Genomic DNA, 24,111 nt, shown 5'->3' on the forward strand with positions numbered 1-24,111 from the left:
TTATTTTCTATAAAATCGCTCCAGACCTGTTATTTCGGCCAAGAAGACCAGCGCATCGACTTTCACTAGTTTAAAGGGTCCATAGCCTACATTTTTCTTGCATGTTATTGTTTTCCCTGAGGGCCACGCCTGCCATTTGTGTTCAGGTATCAAAGGGTTATAGATATCAAAAAGTCATAATTTTTACATGACCATTTTCCAACCTCTCTTTATCAGATTTAAACAGGCTGTATTTGTACATTAAGACTCATATGTAAATACATCAGAGCTGATTGGCTGCCCTGTATTGTGCCTAAAAAGCAGCGTGGGCTGAAGAGGCAGATGTATGACATCACAAAAGCATTGGCCTGTTTTCGCAGCTTAGTTTCCTTATATTGACTCTATTATCTGAATAAACTGCAATGAATAAATTGCAACTTCAGCTATGTTTACATAATGCATCAAACTCTTTCATTTCAAAATAGTGAGGAAAACTGGCTTTTTTTTCTTTAACTTCTGAACTTAACTGCTTCTGATTGGTTTATATCATCCACAGGTGGTTCACAAGCACTACGTTATTAGGTTTCCCTATTTTAAACATAGCTAAAATTAAAATGGCACTCTTTTAAACTGAGCTTAAAGGATCATTTTTCAACTCTACTTGATTGGAGTGAAAACCTGCAGGCTCAGTGCAGGTGAGGTGAGGCAAATCCAAACGCAGAGATGTGAAATCCATCACGCGATATGAAGGAACAGCTCAATGTTACAATATTTAGCACTCAAACAGCTGAATCACTGCTATTTTATTACAGTCTCACCAGCTTCACTCAACAAGACAATTCATAGAACAGAACAATATGAGCCTCATCAGGTACCTTCAGTTCAAGTGTACACTAGATGGGATAAAGTTCAGTATTACTATTCCTGTTGTGTTCAGGAGGATGTAATTATATCTAAGCAGTCCTAAAAACATTTACCGAAGTAATAGGTAAGGAATGAGCAGTTACAAGAAAATGGATCTTTTTTTTTCTTCCAATATTGCATTTTTCCCCAAAAAATAGTAGAGAAGTCGCCTCTTCATAAACGGATCTAAGTGCAACAATTACAGTATATATGTTTTTTTTTTTTTTAAATACACAATATTCGTCATACTCATTATACTTCACACACTACTTGAGTGCATTCATAATGTGCCAGTCCCTTTTTTTCATGTTTTCTGTGGACGCATTAAAAATCTTTTTAATCCAGCAAGATTCTAACACGTATCAGGAAAACATAGCAGCTTACAGAAACAATACAGGTGCCTTTAAATATTGTCATATTCATATACTATATGTCATTCCACAAAAATGTACCACAGGTAAAAAGATTTTTTTTTTTTTTTATGAAAAACACCTCAAACCATAAACAGGAAAAGCTTTACCAGTGAGTACATTTTTATTGCCCAGATAATGTACACAGTTACCAAAGATATGAAACCATGGTTTCCGAGGTCGGCCTACAGGTCTGGATCTGTATGTGTGAAATTAGTGGGATGCTGAGGGTCCGCTGTCCTCTCCAGCTGCAGACAGCTGCATGAAGAGTTCTCCCAGTTCGTTGACTTCATCTTCGTACTGCGGAACTCCGCGATGCTCGCGTTCCTCAATGAAGTCCCACAGCCGGACAGAATTGAGAAACTTCAGGGGGAAAAAGGAAAAAACTATTATTACTCGAAAAGTGTTTGTTTAACTTTTATTTCAACACAGAAGTACTTTATTTTTTCAATGAGCAAATTGATCAATGAAAAACAAGATGCATTCTTCTTCTGAATGTGCAGCACTGTGCAAAAGTCAGAGACCACCCTTTGTTAAATTACAGATAAACTAGGATTAACCACCTAGTAACAGTATTTAAAGCATTTTTTAATGATTTTTCCCCAGTTTTTCCTTAATTTAGACATATCCAGTTCCACCCACTAGTTAGTTCTCCCACAATCACACGATACCACAAGTGCTAGGAGGGCGAAGGCTAACACAGGCTTCCTCCAACATCTTTTCAAACTGCTGCTAATGCATCATCACAGGACAGCCGAACGCGATTGGAGGAAAGCGCTAACCACCAGTTCTGTTACGTCAGCTAACGGACACCGGCGCTGACTAGCATCATGCTGACTGATGGGGGAGACGGGGCTGGCATCCTTCCTACCCAGAGAGAGTGAGGCCAACTGTACTCTCTTGGCCACAGATGGCTGTAGCATCTCTTGCCGATGGGATGAGCGCTTAGATGGTTGCACTAAAGCTTTCATCTTTGACAAAGAAGAGAAAATCAAGCTGCTTCAGATCTAAAAAACATCCACAGGTGTTTCTGTCCGTCCTTCCACTGTGAGAAGACAACTCAGCGCTGTGGGGTCTGAAAGGATGTGTAGCTGTCAAGAAGCCTCACTGAGAAAAGGAGACGGACACATCAAACAAAGAAGCTGAACGATGGACTGACCACCCCAGAGTCCAGACCTCAACATCACTGAATGTGTTTGATTACTTCAGAAAATGATCAACCAACTTCTAAGACTGAACTTTGGAGGTGTGTCTGCAGATTTCTTAGAAAATTTAAAGTTTCCTCTTTATTTATGGCCATTTTGACTGAAAATAAATGATAGGTGGCCTCTGAGTACATGGCACATGTACATGGTCTGCCTGACTGGTGTGTCAAATGAAATGAACCTTACAAATTTACTGTGGGTTAATACCACCATTATGTGTACATCTTTACACAAAATTAAGTGGAACCATATGTGATCACAACGCAATAGAAGTACATCACTGCGTAAAAATAAGGACAAAGGACTAAACATTAAATTAAACACAATAATGTACAACATGAGGCAGACTCCTGGTGCTCTCCTGCTTTAATGTGAATGGTTTCTGTTCTTCACAATTATAGTCCTTCAGATACAGGTCAGCAAGGTTCCTACCCAGAGAAATATGGACATTTCACAAACCACTTAAAACAACAGCCCAAATTTAGTACAAGCTTCTTCAAAGTTTCTGAGCTGCCTGAGTGGGTGGCAGAACGCTGCCGCTGATTATTCTAGGTAGGCCCTGGAGCTCAAGCATCCAGCAGCTCACTGAGGCTCCAAAAGGAGTGCATGTCTGGTTAAAAAGAAGTGAGCTTGACCCAAACTCCATCAGTCCTTCGAGGGTGAATGCATGAGCAACATCTGAAGCCTGCAAACTTCTTTTGGTTGGTTTAAGCCCTGGAAAGATGCGGAGCAAATCATATCACAGGTATCCAACAGCTATTGTTTCCTCAAGCCATTAAAATCAGAAGGAAGGGGATCAAAATGGTTAATTCCTATAAACTCAACTCATTAAAAAAGCTTCGCTCCACACGTGAGTGACTTTTTTTTGCCCTTGTTTACTTGCTGTATTTTCTTCTTTCGCACTCAGTTTTCATTGGCTGTTGCAGGAGTCCGTTCAAGAGTTCTTGACCAGTTTACTCTATATTTCGGGTCAAAAATATCATATGTTTAAACTCTAACTGGTCTGTAAACATAATCGGGAGGCCAAAAATTGGAATCTGCGCCCCTCACACACGACTCGGTTCTCTCTCCAACTGTCGACTCCAAGTGACTCAAAAATCTGCAGACTAGAGCCGACCAGCACAGACTCAGCCAGACTGAGGATCAGGGCTAAACTCAGGGTAAAAGCTGTGTAGTGTAACCCCAGCTTAAAGCAGGGAGACGAAGATGTTTCCAAACTCAGTTATGTTATTAAGTCACATGGAGAACCTGTTGCTGCACCATTCCTGGGGTCAGGGGAGCCTGAGTGGGCTTGAGTAGAGCTTCATGCTCTAATGTCAAGAATGTTTCTGTCAAGAATTGTACCAATCATAAAACCTTACTACACTGTACCTACACAACTGCATTAGACCTTGATATGAAGTTAAAAAAGCTTGTTTAGGGGCACTGACAGGTGCACATTTGTCACAGACTTATATTATTAGATATTTCTGTCTTCAGAATTCGACCAAACAGGCTTACAAACATTATTTTATAGACTTTCTCAAATCCATCTTCTAGTTTTCTATGTGGAAACACAGAAACCTACTAATGGTTAACTACAGATTAAAGCGAGCTGTTACTTACAATCTGTGCTCATCAAAATGCTACAGTTATCTGTGGTAACAGCACAGCTAGAATGCTTCCCATCCAATCAGACTGTACCATCGTAATAAACTGTTGTATAAAGTCATCTAGCATTATGTTAATAAGACATACGTCTTAATAATAGCATGTCGTTCTGTAGTGCTGCGGTATATGTAGTAAAAGCAGAAAATTACCCGAACATTCCCCTCTGAGCTGAGTTGCTTTCGAGGTTTGTCTGGTTCGGCTCGTGTCCCATCAGGGTAGGCATGCATGTAGAAACATTTCCCTCCAAACGGACACGTTCCCCTCCCCTGGTCAAAGTACTTGCAGGGCTTCTTGCTGCAAAACACATGAAGCTTATTAGAAGCATGTATTGCACCCGTAGTGTACTATTATGCATACAGGATGCAGGCCTGTCATTCACAGTATGAAGGGCAAGATAGAATCTAACTGATTCATCGCAGGCAGATGAGACTACGGCCCAATCCCATTTCACCCCTTGCCCCTACCACTTAGCTATGACCCTCTATTTTGTATGTCCATGTCTGGGGGGTAGGGTGTCCTGATTCTTGTTGAGATAGAGGAGCAGGATGAAGTGTTAGGTCTACATGGTCCTCCAAATGGAGGTTTTTCAGAGGCTCATTCCAAATGGAGTGTTAGGAGAAAAAAAGAAAACCCTGCCAGATGGCTGTGCAAGCGACCGATGACACCCACAAATGTGAGAATTGTATTTGTTAAAATTATGATAACCTTTGTATTATCTTAGTTTAATGTTGGTTCAATGTATTATGGTCTTTTTTTTCATAAAAAGCATAAAAATCACTAGTACTTTGCTAATGTCTTGGTTGGTAGCTAGCTTTATAACGCCAAAGAATTAGGGGTGGCCGATAATAAATAAAAAATTCCCCCCTCTTTGACGGCATATGATTACCTAAATTTAACTAAAGCCCAGCAGCGAGGTTGCTGAACTTTACCCTCCTCTGCTATCGCTGCAGACTGGCAGGATCACCTACAGAGCACTGCTAGTAGCCTGTTAATGGAGTACCCATTATTTTTTATTTGAGGGTCCCATTACGTTGGGGAAGATTTTGACCACTGCCCCTTATAACTCATTTCCAAGGGGCAAAGTGACACTCGAAAACAAGGGGCAGGGGTAAAAATAAGAAATAGGATTAGGCCTAAATGGTATGTTGTGATGCTGACATCAGGTTCCTAAGCAAAGCAGACTTTGAGTTATTTCAGCTTCAGCTGGATCAAAAGCAGTTCACAAACTGCACTGTGGGGAAGCCTATAGCAGACTTCTAAGGGAGGACTGGTGGTTGACCTTTGGGTTTCTATTTAAGTGGGTGTATAATAACCATGTCACTTTCACCTCACTGCACAAGGGTGTAACTAAACGAGACCACTAAGAACCATCTCCATTTTAAACATTAATTACTGCTTTCTGAGACTGGAACCTTTTAGACTGCAAATCTGCTGACACCATAATCTTTAGAACTCTCTTATGATAAATGTACACCAGAACAAGCTTACAGTGGTAATTTGCTGCTTACCTGACTCCAGATTTAAACTCTTCAATGAGACGGTTCTTCTCTTCCTGATCTTCCACCCAGTAGATACTGGGAATAACAAACTCTGACACCACTCGGCATTCTGGACAAGACCTGCAACACAAAGCACTGTTTTAAAGCAGCTACCCAAAAGCCATGCATTACAGTGACTGTACATTTAAGTGGTACTGTTAGGCACTAGAAATACTTTTATGGCACCAGCTGAATTACTTTAATACTCCAGAGTATAGAAAGAACTTCATCTTATTTAACACCAAAGTAGTCAGTCTGAGCATCTGTGAGCCAATAAGCACGCTTGTTCTAAAATCTAGACTGTCGATTTAATTATATTATGCATGTTATTAACATTCTTGATCAGTCTGAAATTACCGCAGTCTGTAAATAAACTCACTTTCAACATCTCACACTCGGTTTAAGTCCCACCTGCATTTAGTTTGGGCTCTGAAAAAAGTACAGCTCAGGAAAAGGTATCGAAGTCAAGATATCGGTATCATTCATGAAATTTTTGATACCCATCCCTTTTAGGCACATTAAAATACTTGTGCTCTTTAATACAAAGTTCAATTGATATGATCTGCATATGTAAAATATTTAATAAGGGCATCGAACAAGGCTCAGCCAATCAGCTTTGAGAACTGGAACTGTTTGTTTTATAATTCACACTTAAATAATGACAACAATGCTGATAACTACTTTCGCACTGTTAGCTTGCTCCAGTCTGCTTTTCTTTGTATTGAGGATGCATTTAAGGAATGCAAAATGCTGAATTTCAGAAATGAATTTATATATAGTCGTGTGCTAAGTTTGAACAACCCCAGTCAAATCACACTTTTGTTGATTTTCTAAATAAAAATTCTCTACAGTGGACAAAGTTAAAAATGGAATTTTTCTTTCAGTTGTAGCACACAATTACTATTTATTTGACGAGTTTGACATATCAGAAAAAAATTAAACATATTAAATGTGCCTTAACTTTTGCACAGGCCACATTTATGTTTTATTTTTTTCCCTGATATGTTAATTTCTGCAAATAAACCTGTAACTGTGCATTAAAATGTGCAGGAATGTGTTCTCTGTAGAGGGTGTGCTAAAATATTTCCACTTATAAAATCAACAAATCATGTAATTTCTTGACAAAAGAGTGTTACTGACTGGCTACAAGAAGAGAAACAGTCATTCTTTTCTTCACAAAGTTAAAGTTACTGAGATAGGAAGGTAATTAGTATCTCCGAAATATTTATTGGAGATTTATTTTGTATAACGTTGTGCACACTGGGCACTAGATCTGGTATGTAATTTATTTGGCTAAGTATTTTAAATAACATAACTGCCAGTGTTCAATGCTCTGTGAAGTGTTATTATACAAACAGAATGTCTCAAATGTTGATTTAATTGGCTGGTATAAATTCCACAGTGACTGAACTATAAGACCATGGAGCAAGAATAAGCAGCTTGGCAACAAATGATGTAACAGAGTAATAAAATGCGGAACGCCCTGCACCCCCTGTAGCTGAACACGTCATATTCAGTCAGAATATGCTATTAAAAAATTGAAAGCTGCTCCAGTTTGGTTTCTTTTGTAAAATCATGCTACAAAATTGTTTGGACTGTTTGAAATTTCTGTACTTTAATAATGACTTTTTTTCAAAAGTTAAATGATTTTTATTACCGATTTACCCTATGCAGGGTTTGTATAAATGTACAGACATACAGGGACAGTGAAGCACTTATAAATTGTTATTGCTATAAGCTCTCTGGAATGTTATAACTGAATTTATTAACTGAAGAAACTGGTTTAGATTTAGACAAAATGCTTCCTTCTCAATTACACTCAGCACTTTTAATAAGTATCTAAAAACACCCCTATTTAATGTTGCATTTAAATCAAATCAATGCCTTCCTCAGATTTTATTTTTTATTTAGTTAAATTTTACCGTCTTATTTCTATCATCAAACAAGATTAGTTTTTCATGGGGAGGTGGGGTAACACCAATGTACCACAGAGCTTCTGTAATGTTTATGATTCACACAGGATAACAAATCTCAGTATAAATGACAGATGAGAGAAGCTACTCAATTTATGCACCGACTTTATGCCAGTTATGAGTAGAAAACATCAAAACTTTAATTAGCCATTATTTTGTTTATCCTACCTTGCATCACCATCTACCTTGCTGTCTTATGTGAATGCAGTGCGTCATTTTAATCGCCAACAACTTGGGAATTCACAGCCAATAGCCAACTTCACCGCATAAAAGCAAACTATTTTATCTGTAATAATTTTAAATGTTCTGATTTGTACATGAGATGGGACAGTAATGGTACATATTGACTTGATTTTAGAAAGAACACAAACAAATGCCTCTTTGAGTGGCTCCATACATAAGAAACGCATTTTCCACATGATAAAAGAGTTTTTACCAACATGCCAATTGGCATTGGATTAATATTACCTAAGGCTATTTCTGCTGCTCGTTTTATAGGAGGTAAAAGGTGCAGGACTCTCTACTGAAGCGGGAGCTTGCAGTCGATAAAACTGACTCACATGGTGCATTCGGATGGGACTAAAATCACTGAGAAACGGCAGTAAAAATTACCACCCAAGCTCCTTACATAAAACTAATCCTATCCAAATAGGGGTTTAGTGTTTTCTTTGTATTTTTTAAATAAATTATTATTTTAGATATTTTGTTACACAGGCCAGCCTACTCACTTGATGATCTTGTTCTCAAACTGCTTTGCGCAGCGCCACTGCCGGATGCAGCTCAGGCAGTAGGTATGGCAGCAGCTAGACAGGATGCCGAAACGCCGCTCGGACGGAGACGCCTTCTCATACACCACCTCCATGCAGATGCTGCACACCTTGTCCTGGCTATGCTGCACTGCAAAAGCCTTTTCCATGTCCATCTCAAAGGCCATCATACACATCTGCAGAGGAAGAAGCTCAGGCTGAAATGATCTTCTCTATTACAGATGCGATCTTAATACAGAGCCTTAATGCACATGCTATTAAGCTCAATTTTGACCTTAATAACTTAAGAGAAGCTACGTTGGTACTTTTCCAAATGATGTCATGTCTAAAGCAAAACACTTTTCTGAGTGCATCTTGCATATTGTCAGTTCGTAAAAACACAGACCAGCCGCATTTTTCATTAAAGTAAGTTCATTTTCAGTACAGTGTGTGAAATATTGAATATAAATCATTGTGCCCGGCATTTTTATGGCAGTTTTTAAATGTGGCATTAATAGAGCTTTGTGTTCACGTGTCAAAATATTGTGATATGTATCATATATGGTGAACATGTATTTACGTATCATAATGCAATATTTTACATATCGCCCATCCCTACATTTATGTATCAGCAGATATGCACTTCGACCACACTCTTAAAAAAGGTAATTCAAGAGTTTTTTATAAAAGAAAATGGTTCTATATAGCACCAAAAAGTGTTCTTCTATTGTTACAATGTCAAGCTTGTAATAAGAAAAGAGCCCCCTCTGGTGCTATATAGAATCCTTTTTTAAAAAGGTTCTATACAGAACCATCTACAGCACCGTCTCCATCAAACTGAAGAACACTTTCACGATGCAAAGAACCCTTTAATCATGCAAAACGCTCTTTGAGTGTTCATGGTTCTATATCTATATTTCTTTCCTAAATAACTCTTGAAAAAACATCTTTTTTAAGTGTGCACTTATCAATGTTCAACACATATTAAGACCATTGATAACTAACAGGCTATAAAAATGTACTGTATTCTTAGTCCACAAGATGGTTTCCACCAGTCCTGCTGTCGGTAAGAGTGACTGACAGTGGATAACACCATCATCCTACACAGAGGGTTAGACTTCCCATTCAGGGAGGAACACCACTGTTATGCCAACAGAACTTGGGCTAGACTCCCAACATTTATCATTGGCTAAATATGTAAACTTAAGAAAGTTTTTTTGAATGCTGCCTAGCCCACTTCCCCATTCTCTTTTGCTTTGGTGAGTGTAAACTGTAGATCAAACAGAGAAGGTTCTTTTGGAGGCAGAATCCGTAATCAAGGGTAACAGATTGTGATATATTATAGTAAGTCATTGCAATACAATTGCAATAGAATCCTACTGTGTCAAGAATTATGGAGCCACTAGTGATTAACACCCCTACTGGATTACAGTGTGAACTATAATCCAGTAGGACTGCACCCCTATAACTAACTTGACAAAATAAAAACAGGAAAAGTTATTTATTACTGTAGATTTAAACAGGTATTTCCACTCACCTTCTCATGTGCTGCCCTCTGCTCTGGGTCATGAGGATGTAAAACCTGCAACCTGCAAATCTCACACATGTCGCCATGGAGATACGGGCAAGTGTTGCCATAGTGACACTGACCAGCAGCGGCGTAAGGACAGAGCTGTGGCTGGTGGGACACGTCAGGGTAAGGGCTGGCTGTGGCTGAACTCTCCAGACCTGAACGGATGGCATCCAGGTAGGTGTGAGGTTTGGCCTGAGAGCTGTCTCTGTAGTCCCAACAATCCAGAACCTCTGCACTTTCTCCACTGTAAGGCTGGCCTCTACTGTCACTGGCCAAAGCTAGAAGCAGAGAGTAGAATTAGAGGAACACAGCAGAAACTGGAAAAGGAAGATGCAATGATTCAGTCTGCCTCTGTCTAGGGTTGTACAATATATTGTTTGTTATTTGTGTTATCTGCCTTTTGATGTGCTACATACTGATATCGCAGAAGTCTGGAAATGAGCCTGTATACAATCACTGAATGTTTTACTGTGTGCTGTGAGCATCCTGACCAATCACAGATGGTTGTGGGAGTTCTAAAGAATCGAGGCTTTCACACTTTGGTTCAAAATAATGCAGTTCAGGCTTTAACCACATCACATCAATGATTCACAAATGTATTAACATTACAAGGTGTATCACAATGTGTAGCAATATAAGTGCAATACTTGGCGAGCAGAACTGCCTAAACTCTAAGTGCACCACTTCCACTACTAAAGTAGTAATTAGCTACAATAACTGTAAATTTGTGACTTATTCCTTCAGTATTCTTCTGCCATACCTCTGTCTCTCAGCACTATCGCTTTCTTAGTACTTCTGCCTGTACTTGGTGGAGGCCCTGGTCCTGGGACGGATGCTCCCGCACTACTGGCTCGGTTTGTGTGCTCCACAGGCGGTCCACCTCCCCGTCCACCAGGTTTGATGTGGTCATATCTAAAAATAAATAGAAAAAGGATACTTTACTGAAAGTTTATAATAATAAAACTACACCTGTGTCCCATATAGGAACTTTCAGCATTATGGTTTAAGTGCACATGCAAGATATAAACACTTTAAAAAGTGGCATTCTTACCTGCAACGGTCACCATACGCACACATGCCTCTCTGGTAAAATTTACATATTGTTGAGGGTTTGCTGGTTGCCAGATCGTGTGAGAACATGCATCTGTTCCCCTCTCGACAAACGCCATGAATAAAATATCTGCACAGATGGGGGGAAAAAGAAATATGTTAGAAATACATACCTAACTAGCTTATTTCACTGATACCCCTGTGGAAGCAGTTAAAATGTTTTCTCAGTCAGCCAGATGTGACAACACTACATAACAGCTGTTACCTGCAGGCTGAGTGACTTCTTTAATGTCTTGCTCTGAGAGGGCTGGTCACTAAAACCCACAAATCTAGACTGCTTGCTGTGCAGCAAAACCTTTTTAGTATTGGAACATTTTTGCTCTCCAAAACTAAAACATTGTTGCGTTTTTAAAAACACAACCAATCATGAATTTGAGTTGGGGTAAGGGCTGGCTGACACTGAACTGGTTCAAAATTTGTGATGTTTTGGTCAGTCCACAATATCTTGTCATAAGGCTGAAAAATTAATCATGTTTATACCAAAAACACAATTTGAAACATTGCAATTTACAATTCGCAAGAGCTGCAATTTTTATTATAGCCTACATTATCAACAATATTGTCTTAGCATGTTTTAAGCTGGGAATTTTTTTAATCTAATAACATGGAGCGTGTGAACTGTAGATAAGTTAGATTAATCAGAAGCAACCAAACATCTATTTGGTGTGACATCACAACCACACCAAACAGCTACTCTAGTGTGCTATGTTTAGTGTTCAAGCCATAAGCCAGAAAAAGTGGATGTTTTGCTCTTAATGGCCAAAAAACAAAGGCCTGGACTTAATCTTTCAGGGAAATTTTACCAATTTGAACTACAGGTCACAATTAGGAACAGAAAAATAGATATTTTTCCCAAAATTGCGGTGCCCTACTTAGGAGCATCATGTCTTTTTAATTACACTGATTATTATTCTCATTATTATTCTGTTCAGTGTCAGGAATTTAATGCTCCATCACTACAAACATGTCCTCCTGTAAAGTGCTGTGCAACATTGATGAAATTTAATAACACAACTAATAATAATAATAATAATAATAATAATAACAATAATAATAGTAATACTTTCCAAATATACCACAGTACCAGATGATGCTTAAATCTGCATTAATAAAGTTAATGAGCTCACGTTTCCTTAGTGCTGCTATTCTATACTAAATGAATGTCTAATAAACCTGATATACACCCTTAAAAAAGGGTTTACTAAAGGCAGTGGATATATATATACAGAACCATGCTCGAATGCTTAAGTGTTTTTTCACCATGACTGAGTGCCTACAGTATATGGTTCTTTAAAAAACACCCTTTGGTAAGAGTGTAGGCTGTTTTGATTGGACTGTTTTGTTCTGTTTATGTTTATTCTCTAAAAGGGTTACACTGTACTATGAACATTACCCGGATACAAATCATACATATAGAAAGAAAAAAGTACTATTTCTTTCAAGTTACTTTGTAAGTATATTGAAGTGTTCCTTCAAAACAACCTTAACTACGCAGTAGAAGATGACATACACTCACTGCAGTGAATGATCAGATCCTGGATCTGACAAAATAGAATTAAAAAGCAAAACAAACCACTTTGGCAACATATTTTGGATAGAAACGAAATATCTATCAAACGTATCGATACAACTGAAAAGCAATAGGTTATATGTCAGTATCACAGTATATCGCCCAGCACTACCACAGCACCACTAGCAGTATCAACTAATCGCTCGTATTTCTGTTTATTTGTGACAAATCTCTCACTGTTTAGCATTGAACTGGTTTGATTTTTTTGGATAAAGTGTCGTAGATGAGCCTGAAATTGGCTTCCTATTCGCCAGCTTCTTGTTCGAATTTTCCCGTTCCACCTTAAATTGTTCAGCAATTACAATCTGGCGCCTCAGGAGCCAGAACGTGACTGCATCACCATTTAAGGTGGAACAGGAAAATTCGAACAAGAAGCTGGCGAAGAAGAAACTGACTTCAGTGTCGACGACAGTAGGTACACTACTGTAGCATTTAAACCTAGTGTTTGGGGCCGAAACCGAGAATCGAGCGCGAAAACTGTAACTTTGGGAAGACGCTCGTTAAAGAAAACAGTTCGGTCACGTTAAACGCAGCGAGCTGAGCTAGCCGGCCAGCTAACACCGCACCATTTTGTAAAGCGTCAAAGTCAACGGTGACATTCTCACAAACGTGTACGGCTCCTCTGCTCTTTGCGCTCTATATCGCCAGTATGTACATCCAGCTGTTTTACCTGCAGGTGACTTGCTTTGTAGACATTTCTCACTCCACATATGCGCAATTTATATTTTTATTCCCGGCCCCCCTTTTCATTTATGTGCAGCACTCCGCTCTTTCCCACCATACACCAGACAACACGGAGTTATTGGTTCCGCGCTGCAGGTGTTGCCGACATTAAATACAATAAAAAGGTACACCGCGATATTCGACACGCACGGTATTGTTATCGTGGACACTTTGAAATATCGTCTCTGCAATTTAGTCAAACAAGTTGCACTTTCACCAGAGGTTTAATTTGGCGAAGGTTGCTCGTTTTATGTGGGGTATTTTGGTAAAGTTGCCAGTCTGGTGATATCAGTTCATTGTGCAGCAGTGTTGACTCCTTTATGAGTGTTTACATGCAATTATTAATCTGATCTCTCATGTAACGGCAGTTTATTATCCTAATTTTTATTTGATTTTTGATTTAATCATTAATTGCTTCTATTTTAAAATCTGTTGTTTTAATCTTGTTTTAATTTCCATTTCCTTTGCTTTATGCTAATATTATCCGTGTATTTGAAATATCTTTGTATTTTCTCATGTGTAAAACACTTTAAATGACTGCAGTGTATGAAAAGTGCTATATAAAAAACTTGCCTTGCCTTATCTTGCCTGATAACTACAGAAAATCAGATTTTATCAGTAAATCGTTCAACTTGTTTACATGCACTTGGGTAATTAGATAATGGGGAAACTCTGAGTCTACATGAGTCAGGCAATAATCGGATTTCCCAGTAAACTTACAGAAGAAGACGTGATGTAAACGTAATGTAAAACTCAAACTTTATGTCATAATATTATCTAGAAGATGAAGAACATTCAAATTCTTCATTTCATCAAGCATGTAGTTGGTTTCTGCATCACTCCAAAAGTGTTTGTTGGTGTCTCGCAGGTGCTGTGCTAAATGTGGCTTGTAGCAACTTCTTTCCTCGACAGTTTTTCACATGTGCAAACTGAGAAAAACCTGTCACTGACACACTGTGTCACTGGCGTAATGAATTCCACTAAATATCAGGAGATTTTTGCCCAAACGGCGCCCGCTTTTACCAAAAGGCTTGCATGTCTACCATGAAGCAGAGATGCATCGCTGGTGCTGACCTTCCTGCCATCCATGCTGTGTTATGTGACTTTCTGCTTTGTGTCAATAAAAGAGCACAACTCACAGAATCATGGCCTCCCCTGTGGCTCACTCTGTGCCTGTACCACAGTATAACGGAACTGGAAATGTTCTGCATGGAGAAAGGGTCCAAGAATTCTCAACAAATGTTCTTCTACCTTGTTAAGCAGCTAAGTGCTGTTATTCTTGCTTTGTAATGGGGTTAACGGAGGTGCCAATATTTTTTAAACCTATATTTTAAAAGAAAAGTGTTAATAAAGAAAACTTTTTTTTGCTCTCAGAACACAGCGTAAAAATAAACGTATACAGCTTATGCCCAAAATATCACTCACTGCATGTGTGGTTTATTTAACATATTGATTTTAGCTCATTTTCATGAAGGGTGCCAATAATTCTGGAGTTGACTGTATATGATCTTTTACATGTAGTTTTTTTGTTCCTGCAAGATCGTAATAAATATCGTTAACCGTGATAAAATACTCGGTAATTATCATGATACTACATTTTTGTATTTCAGATAAACATTAACCACAGGCCAGTAAACGTTTTATAACAAGGTTCCAAAGAGCTTTTTCTTGGCCTTATTACATCATACGAATGTAACCGTGCAGGTAATAAACTGTAATAAGCTTTTTCAGAGAGCTAAACGCTGACCCTGGGCCAGTTTCTATATAAACTGTAGCTTTATGAGAAAGCGTTGCTCTTCCGCACTGGTTTTCCACAAACCCCGCAGGAAGGCGGGACAATACAGGTTAGTGATTCACGATTCCGGGTTTTCTGGAGTCGACTCCGATTCTCGACTCCTGCTGCTGGAATCGATTGGAGTCGACTCTTCAACTCCAAAACTAAGAGAGCTTCAGAGGTAAAAGGTAAAGGGATTACAGTAAATACAAAACCACACTAAACGTAGTTTACTCATTTTTTAAGTAACTGCAGATTATAAATTAGTGATATAATTTCACATATTTCACATGATGAGCTCGAGTTTCGACGAGAACCTCAGAGTGATGTACAGGGAAAACCATTACTGTAGTCATAATTCTATAAAAATAAACCATTGTTAGACAGTTAACCAGATTTAAAGTTAAATGATGAAAAATTTAGCAGCTGAATGTTACCCTGTTCCTTTTTCCACGAAGCAGAATTCCAGTTTTTATCTATATCTTTCCAGTTATCCAGTTAGCAGTTATCTAGCTAAATAGCGTACATATGCGAGGACATAGTTGCATCTCCATTTAGGGCGGAACGGAACATTATTTACTGTTGTTTTGTTTTTGTTTTTGTTCCTTGTGCAATTTTAAATCCTTGTTTATTGTAGCCCGAATCGTGAAAATGAAGAGTGGAGAATGGTGTACTGTAGAGGCAGACATGCTAAGCTATATGCTTTAGCTACAACGGAACACAGATTCGAAGAGTCGACTCCAAACATATAGACTCTCAGAGTCACTGGCCAAGAGTCGGCTCTGCCTCCCAGACGTGCTGGAGCCGAAGAATCGACTATTTTGGAATCGACTCCTCATAACCACTGGAGGTGGGGAAAAATGACAACAGCCTTTGACAAAACCGTGGTTACGTTCAGACACTGTGGGAAAGATATCTATACTTTTTCAGATCAAAACGCCACCGTATCCTCACTGTGCCTACAGAATCAAGCATGTGCTCGAAAACATCAGTGTCCTGTTTGTCAGGAGCCTCTCGTACTTGGACTTTTAGACGCACCTGTGGCTCTTCCATGTCCGTTTACGAACGGACACAAAGCTCCGTGCTCATTTCTCATAGGAGCGAACGACGGACCGTCATTTCTAAGGTACGTTTAAAGGGGAATTCCACCAACTTTTCAAAACGTGTTCATAATTAAACAGCTAAGATGTAAAAAATGTCATTCAGAGTGGTTTGGTGTGAAATGCTCTGTTCTAGAGAAACTTACTGAGTTAGAATTGTCCACAGTGGTGGTGACAGGAACCAAACGTCCACCTCTAAAAGCTCCCTCACAGAAAGTTAGTACATGAAATGGATAGAGAGATATACGCTGCCTGATGTCTGAGACATTGTTTGAGGTAAGAATTTGGCCTAAAATGTATACTTTTAAAAGCTGTTCATGGCAGACCTGTACATGTGGGGTGTTGTGAGGCAAAACAGTCCCCTATTTTTTCAGATTTTCCCTTATTTTACCATCATCAACATTCCACATAAAACTCAGAAAATATGTGTAGGTTCACTGGTGGTTTTGGATAGTAAATAAAATGGTTATATTCATGTTGTAGTCATGGTGACCCCTGGTTCCCATCACCACCACTGTAAAGACATCTCTATAAGTTGCTCTACAATGAATCATTTCACATCAAACCACTTTAAATGACTTTGTTTATATCTCAATGACTGAAATAAGCAAAAAATTTGTAAGTGTAATTCCTTTATTCAAGAACTGCGAGTAAACTGTAAACTTTTTTTTACACCTCTAACACTTTTTTCCTCTTAAGAGAAGGCCATGACACAGAGTTGCATGTTGGAGTCTCAAACTCAAAAGGTAGGTGAACTAGCTAGTCTTTTTGCTCCTCAGCTTACGGTAGTGCTCAAAAGTTTATGAAATTATTCTATTAAAAAGCCCATATTGTGCATTTTCTTATATTTTGTCCTTTTCTTTCATCTCCACTTCTGTTTGTATGGCTTTTATGTACCAAACACAGTTAGAATTGTCATAAGACTGATATATGTAAATGAGCTCTGTTCTGATTGGCTATCCTGTATTGCGCCTCATTTAAAAAGCATTCAGAGCTGAAACACTCCTTATAACTGAGTAGGCGGAGCTAAGCTGCTGTAGGCTGAAGAAGTGGATATAGTAGTTGTAGTAGTTGTTTTCCATGCACCACAAAAACAAAAAATTCAGAATGGGCTGTTTTGCGGCTTAGTTTCCATATATGGACTGTGTAGACTGGAGAGTGAACAGCACATTTGAAAACTTTAACCATGTATACATACTACATCAAACTTTCAATAAGAGGGAGGAAAATTTGGTTCTCCAAGATAAGAGCCCTTAAGACATTCCAACTTAACAGAAAAAATGTTAGTGGCGATCTTATAAACAAATATTAAATAAAACTATAAAGAAATCTTTAACAATATTCTGGTGCCTGGCCTAGTATGTACACTCACTGAGCACTTGATTAGGAACATCTCTACGCCTGCTTAATCATGCAGTTATCTAATCAAGTCTTGAGGTGGATGGGCTACAACAGCAGAAGACCATGTTGGGTTCAACATCTGTCAGCTAAGAACAGAAAGCTGAGGCTGCAGTGGGCACAGGCTCACCAAAACTTGACAGTTGAAGACTGGAAAAACGTAGCCTGGTCTGATGAATCTCGATTTCTGCTGAGCACACAGATGGTAAAATCAGAATTTGGTACCAACATCATAAATCTACAGACCCAACCTGCCTTGTTTCAGCAGTCCAGGCTGATGGAGGTGGTGTAATGGTGTGGGGAATGTTTTTTTGGCACGCTTTGGTCCCGTTAATACCGATCAATCACCGCTTGAATGTCACAGCCTGGTTGAGTATTGTTGCTGACCATGTGCACCATGTGCATGGCCACAATTCACTATCTTCTAATGGCTACTTCCAGCATTGTCATGCACCATGACACAAGCAAAAGTTGCCTCAAACTGGTTTCATAAACGTAACAATGAGTTAATTGTTCATCAGTGGCCTTCTCAGTCACCGGATCTGAATCCAATAGAACACCTTTGCAAAGAATGGGAGATTCACAGCATAAAAGTGCGCCTGAAAAATGTTCAGGAGTTGTATGATGCAATCATGTCAACATGGACCAGAATCTCAAAGGAATGCTTCCAACATCTTGTGGAATCCATGAATCCATGAAGAATTAAGACTGTTCTGAGAGCAAAGGGAGACCCTAACCCAGTATTAACCTATTGTCCCTAATAAAGTGCTCCGTGAATGTAACTCTACACAGTATTAAGTTAAAATAAGGTAAAATTGCAGCAATTATTATTATTATTATTATTATTATTATTATTGTTATTATTATTATTTATTAAAACATTTTAAACACTTCTGTATTCTGACAGTTTGTTGTGCCAGTGTTTTGTGTGGAAATTTTCTTATTACACTGTTTTTGATCTATAGGTTTAGTCTATAACTACACATTGTCAGGAGTCCAGAGGGACGAACATGGATGGGAACAGTGCGTCTGTATACAGCTGGTTCCGCCTTGGAGAGATTCCCTAATAGAGTCATGGGATAAAGAACTGCAACTGTTTTCATCACTTCCAATCTGGGCTCCAGAGAGGTATGTGAATTATTAATACATAAGCAATGAGTGAAAAATGAACTGTATCAACATGCACATTTCTTGATTTGCATTTCAGATATACACTCTTTCAAGAAGATGGTTCTTCAAAGGTTACTTAGTAAAGATAATGGTTCTATATAGAGCCATAAACACTCAAACAACCATTTGTGTGCCTATAGAGTTCTTTGCATCATGAAATCCGTCTTCAGATTGATGGAGAATGTGTTGTATATCGTTCTAGATAGCAACTTTTTGAAAAGGGTTCCGTATAAAGCCTCCCAGCATTGGGCTGTGGAGCAGTGGAACTGTGTTCTCTGGAGTGATGGAGCTCCATCCAATACCTTTTGGGATGAGCTGGAGTGACTCAGAACTGACCATCCAACATCAGTACCTGACCTCAGTAATGCTCAATCAAATCCTCACAGCAATGTTCCAACATCTAGTGTAAAGCCTTCCCAGAAGAGTAAAGGCTGTTACTGCAGCAAAGGGGGACAAACTCCCTGTTAATACCCTTCATTACAGAAGAAATTCTGGATAAGCAGGTGTCTACAAACTTTTGGACATATAGTCTATATTGCAGAGGCTGTTATTAACTGTGATTGTTAGATGTCCAATGCAAAATGTTAATTCCAATGTTTTTACTTCACAGGTTTCATGAAGAGAGGGAGTTTGGATCTTGTTGTTATGGATTTGCCCTGACATTCATAAATCATATGCGATCACTGGACAGTAAAGACTCTCTTAGTCGAGATGAGTTCACCACTTTACATGTTCTACCCAGAATAAAACCTGCCTCCATGTACATCAAGGTGTATGAAGAAATACAGCGGCATGGTTTGTACATAGTTAACAAATAAAATATCTTCGGGTTTGTCAGTCCTTGAGGTAATTTTTCATGAAAAAATCACTCGTTCAGCAGTTTCCGTTGTTGGGTTGGATATATTTTTGTTATTTACCAGCTAATTCCAATATGAACATACATCATCTAGAAGATGAAGAATATTTAAATCTTTCATTTCATGTTTCATGAGGTGTTTTGTTGCGTCTCGCAGCAACGCTACTTGCTTATTTCTGGTACCGGCATCTGCATCTGTTCTCACGCATGCACAGACTGAGAAATCCAAAAGAAATCAGAGTAAGAGTTTACACGCACTGAGAAATCTGATTACTGAGCTAAAATCCAGCCTCTTCATCAGATTTCTTAATCGTTTTTCTAGATCGGAGTATAGTGTTTACATGACCATTTGAATAATCGGATAACTGCAGAAATCCTATTATGATCGGATTATTGAGTGCATGTAAACGCACTGATTGATTTAATGAAATGGAAGTTAGCAATTAATTTTTTTTTATTGTAAATGCATGAAGTTAATGTAGCTAATTAAAGACTGTTTGAAGCTGAGTACTGGCTTGAGCATCCATTAAATATAAAAGGATAAGTGATGCTTCATTTACTGTCCTTTTATTAATTATATGATGTCACAAATACGACAATAAATCATATACTTTTGTTCATAGATACAAGTCATATTAAGGGTTGTTTGATTAAAATTGAGAATGAAAATCTCAGATAACTTTAAAGGGCCTTATGATTCTGATCATGATTGGATGTACTTTAAAAACGTTACATATTTATTAGTGCATTATTATAACGTGATGTAAGTGATGTGGTTTCGGGGTCATGAAAGTCTGCCAACCCTAATATATTCAGAAACGTTAAAGCACATGATTCAGAATGACGTTCACTAACAATCACAATGGATGTTGAACAATAACTGTAATGAATATAAATATATACACTGACTAGCCACCTCATTAACTACCCTCCTTCTACACTCAGGGGGATCCTGACCCTTGAACAACAGGGTGAAAGGAGGCTAACAAAGTATGCAGAGAAACAGATGGACTACAGTCTGTAATTGTAGAACTACAAAGTGCTCCTATATAGTAAGTGGAGCTGATAAAATGGACAATGAGTGTAGATACAAGGAGTTGGTTTTAATGAAGTGGCCGGTCAGTGTATGTGGACAATACACAAGTATAATTCAACGATAACCTGATAAGTTCATGACCACCAATAATTGTTCAGTCATTTATTTTTTTAATATGACTTTTTCTGGTAAATACCTGCAATACCAGTCAAATACACTTACTTTGATACACCTACTCATAGAGGTTTCCTTATTTTTTACTGTTTTTCATATTTTAGCATAGCAAAGGCATTAACACTTTTCCATACGTGTTAATAATACATTGACTGAAAATAGTCAAAATGATCTATTTTGGATTGTTCAAAGTAGCCCCTTTGAGTCGATGCAGCTTTGTACATGAAGAGCATCATGGGATACTAACTGGTTGCTGAAACTTTTGTCTTGAACTTGTTGACCTGGTTTCACAGTGTTAAGGTTTAGAAGTCAACTACTAAAAATAATAATGAGTTTTGTTCAGAATGAAGCCTGTATGAATGACAGTATTTAGACATCTGGCTGCTATGAAAATGATCATATGTCTTGTGTTCTTTGTAAAAGAAAACTGCTCTTGGTTTTTGTATCAACTTTGGGCTTTAATAAACAGTTGTATCTTTATATATCGCTGCTGTCAGAACAAAACCTTGTATCTTCATTTTTGTCATTTTTTAGTTTCTGACATAATTTGAAAGTACCCGTTGCCCTTTACAAAGTATGTTAACTTTATGAAGAATGGACCAAAAGAAACAGCCCAAAATGACTTGGAAAAATGTCTGGTTCCATTGACTTACATTAAAGGTAAAGTGTGTTTTTTCTTTCTCCTGTAAAATTATCATTTTGGAAATACAAGGTTTTGTTCAGTGTTATCTATAAGTCTGAATCTACAGACCTTCCTGTCTTTGTGTAAATATATCTGCCCCCCCCTTACTGGCAATGAGCTAAGCCTAACACAACACTCACTGCATTGTCCGAGGCCGCACCCTGTCTAATTAGATTTTTTCACTTGACTACTATTACTTTACCTGTTGTTTCCTTTAGATAATCCAGTTTCTTGCCACACAATTTCCCTAGTAATTAACTACACTCAATTGTACCCACACCCAGACACACCTACTCATGGATGAGTTTTCCTTATTTGCTCTATTTTTCACATTTAGGAGGCATCATCAGGCAGAAAAACTTAAAAAGAATAGATGCAATTGTATACTGAGTAAAAAAACAAAATCAAAACATCCTAATTTTTTGCCCACTCTTGGAATTCTTTGAACCAGCTTCATAAGGAGCCACTTCAGACGATCAGGCAGGTGTGTCCAAACTGGTAAGATCTTTAAAACTCTGAAAAGGAAAAGTTAATTCATTTGATATTAGGTAATGGGTGTGTCAAATGCGGTTGTATTCAATGTTGTAGGTTTATAGCTAGCAAAATGTATATATATATATATATATATATATATATATATATATATATATATATATATATATATATATATATATATACAGCAGTGCTGCTGGACTGAGAATAGTCCATTAACCAAAAATATCCAGTCAACTGCGTCCTGTGACCACTGATGAAGGACTAGAGGATGATTAGCTCATACTGTACAGCAAGAGATGAGCGATCATCTCTGGCTTTACATCTACAGGGTGGACCAACAATGCAGGTGCGTCTAATAGAGTGGACGGTGAGTGGACACAGTGTTTAAATACTCCAGCAGCACTACTGTCTGATGCACTCGTACCAGCCCCCCACACACTGACACACCACCACCACGTCAGTGTTACTGCAGTGCTGAGAATGATCCACCACCCAAATAGTACCTGCTCTGTGAGGGTCCATGGGGGTCCTGACCACTGAAGAACAGGGTAAAAGGGGGCTAACAAAGTACACAGAGAAACAGAGACTACAGTCTGTAATTGTAGAACTACGAAGTGCACCTATATAGTAAGTGGAGCTGATAAAATGGAGAATGAGCATAGAAACAAGGAGGTGGTCTTAGTTATGCCGGTGTATACACATATATTTCACACACACACACACACACACAGTGGTACACTCAGACTGTTTGAAGGGCAGGTGCGAGAATATATAAAGGTCAGGTCACCTACTACCTGCGTAAAAAGCTATGATGCATCATGTATGATGAAATAGTCTTTATCGTTGATTAAGATTAACCTTATGTGAGTAGGCAATCCAGATTACACAGGGAACTATAAATCTTTAAAATGTTTATTTCACAAACATTTATGTGGTAAAACACAGAGCAAACTATTTACATTTGTTTCACAAACACAGCAGACATGGTAATGTTAATGAGAAAGCTGTGATTTGGGAGCTTAGTAGTCAGGAGTAGCCAAGCTTAAGTTAATTGAAAAAGCATTTCACTCCAAACTTGTCCTATGGACATCTTATGCAAATTACCCTAAAGTAATATCCCCAGGGAAGGAGTTTTTCATTTCTGCTTTATTTCCAAATTTACAGGTTAGCATAGAACCAACCAAGCAAGGTTCAGTTAGATAGCTCCTTAGATAGGCATCCAGACTGTGATACAGCTATCTGTAAACACACTTGCAGTGTACACTACTACATTACTACATTAGTATTCAGTAATGCATTATTGCTAAAACTCAATCTTTTCAACCTCAAACAAAGCTTGCTGAGAAAGAGAGAGAGAGAGACTATTACATGTTATTCATTTTTCAAAAAAAGATGAATACACATATATAACAGAACATTAAACAGAAGCCCTGCGATTGAGTGGCGACCTGTCCAGGGTGTTTCCTGCCTTCCGCCCATTGACCGCTGGGATAGGCTCCAGCTCCTTCCACAACCCAGAAGGACAAGTGGTTTAGAAAATGTGTATGTGTGTGTATAAACAGAAGCCTCAGCTACTAAAAATAATTTATTTTCATATTTAGTGTATTTACCCTTCACCTTTATTACAGCTTCCAGTCTTTTCAGGAGACTCACTTTCAGTTTCTCAAAGAAATCTGCAGACACACCTCCAAAGTTCGGTCTTAAGTTGGTTCAATGATATTTAGGTAAGACAGAAACACCTGTGGATTTTTTCAGGTCTGAAGCGAGAGTGGAGCTTGATTTTCTCCTCTCTCTCAAAGACTAAAGCTTTAAGTGCCGTTTATCTGATCCAGGTGGTTGTTAGGAGCCCCATTTTCTTTGTATTTGATTTTCTCCATACATTTACAAGTGTATTATCTTATATCTAATCTCCTCAGAAATATCTTCTAAAAAAATAAACAATTTGTACTTTTGACTAAAAATTGAACAAATGAAGAGTGGTCTCTTCGGTACTGTATGATACAGTGTGGCTATATGGCTGTATCTATATGTGTGAATTTGTTTTTA

General features: G+C 38.3%; 2 protein-coding genes across 2 annotated transcripts; one reads left to right on the forward strand and one right to left on the reverse strand.

The window, feature by feature from the left end:
• Positions 1-767: 767 nt before the first annotated feature.
• Positions 768-13,455, reverse strand: mkrn2 (makorin, ring finger protein, 2). The gene is made up of 8 exons (XM_036559336.1): positions 13,328-13,455; positions 11,029-11,157; positions 10,738-10,889; positions 9,942-10,255; positions 8,387-8,601; positions 5,656-5,766; positions 4,297-4,441; positions 768-1,655 (listed from the first exon to the last, which is right to left on the reverse strand). The coding sequence occupies exons 1-8, from the start codon at positions 13,351-13,353 to the stop codon at positions 1,506-1,508; spliced, it is 1,242 nt and encodes a 413-aa protein (XP_036415229.1). The 5' UTR covers positions 13,354-13,455; the 3' UTR covers positions 768-1,505.
• A 2,524-nt stretch (positions 13,456-15,979) lies between these two features.
• Positions 15,980-21,368, forward strand: mkrn2os.1 (MKRN2 opposite strand, tandem duplicate 1). Its single transcript, XM_036560202.1, has 4 exons — positions 15,980-16,280; positions 16,954-17,000; positions 18,618-18,780; positions 19,433-21,368. The coding sequence occupies exons 1-4, from the start codon at positions 16,015-16,017 to the stop codon at positions 19,638-19,640; spliced, it is 684 nt and encodes a 227-aa protein (XP_036416095.1). The 5' UTR covers positions 15,980-16,014; the 3' UTR covers positions 19,641-21,368.
• The last annotated feature ends 2,743 nt before the right edge of the window (positions 21,369-24,111 follow it).

The sequence above is a fragment of the Colossoma macropomum genome, unplaced genomic scaffold (genome assembly GCF_904425465.1).
Source record: "Colossoma macropomum unplaced genomic scaffold, Colossoma_macropomum, whole genome shotgun sequence".
NCBI lineage: Eukaryota > Metazoa > Chordata > Actinopteri > Characiformes > Serrasalmidae > Colossoma > Colossoma macropomum.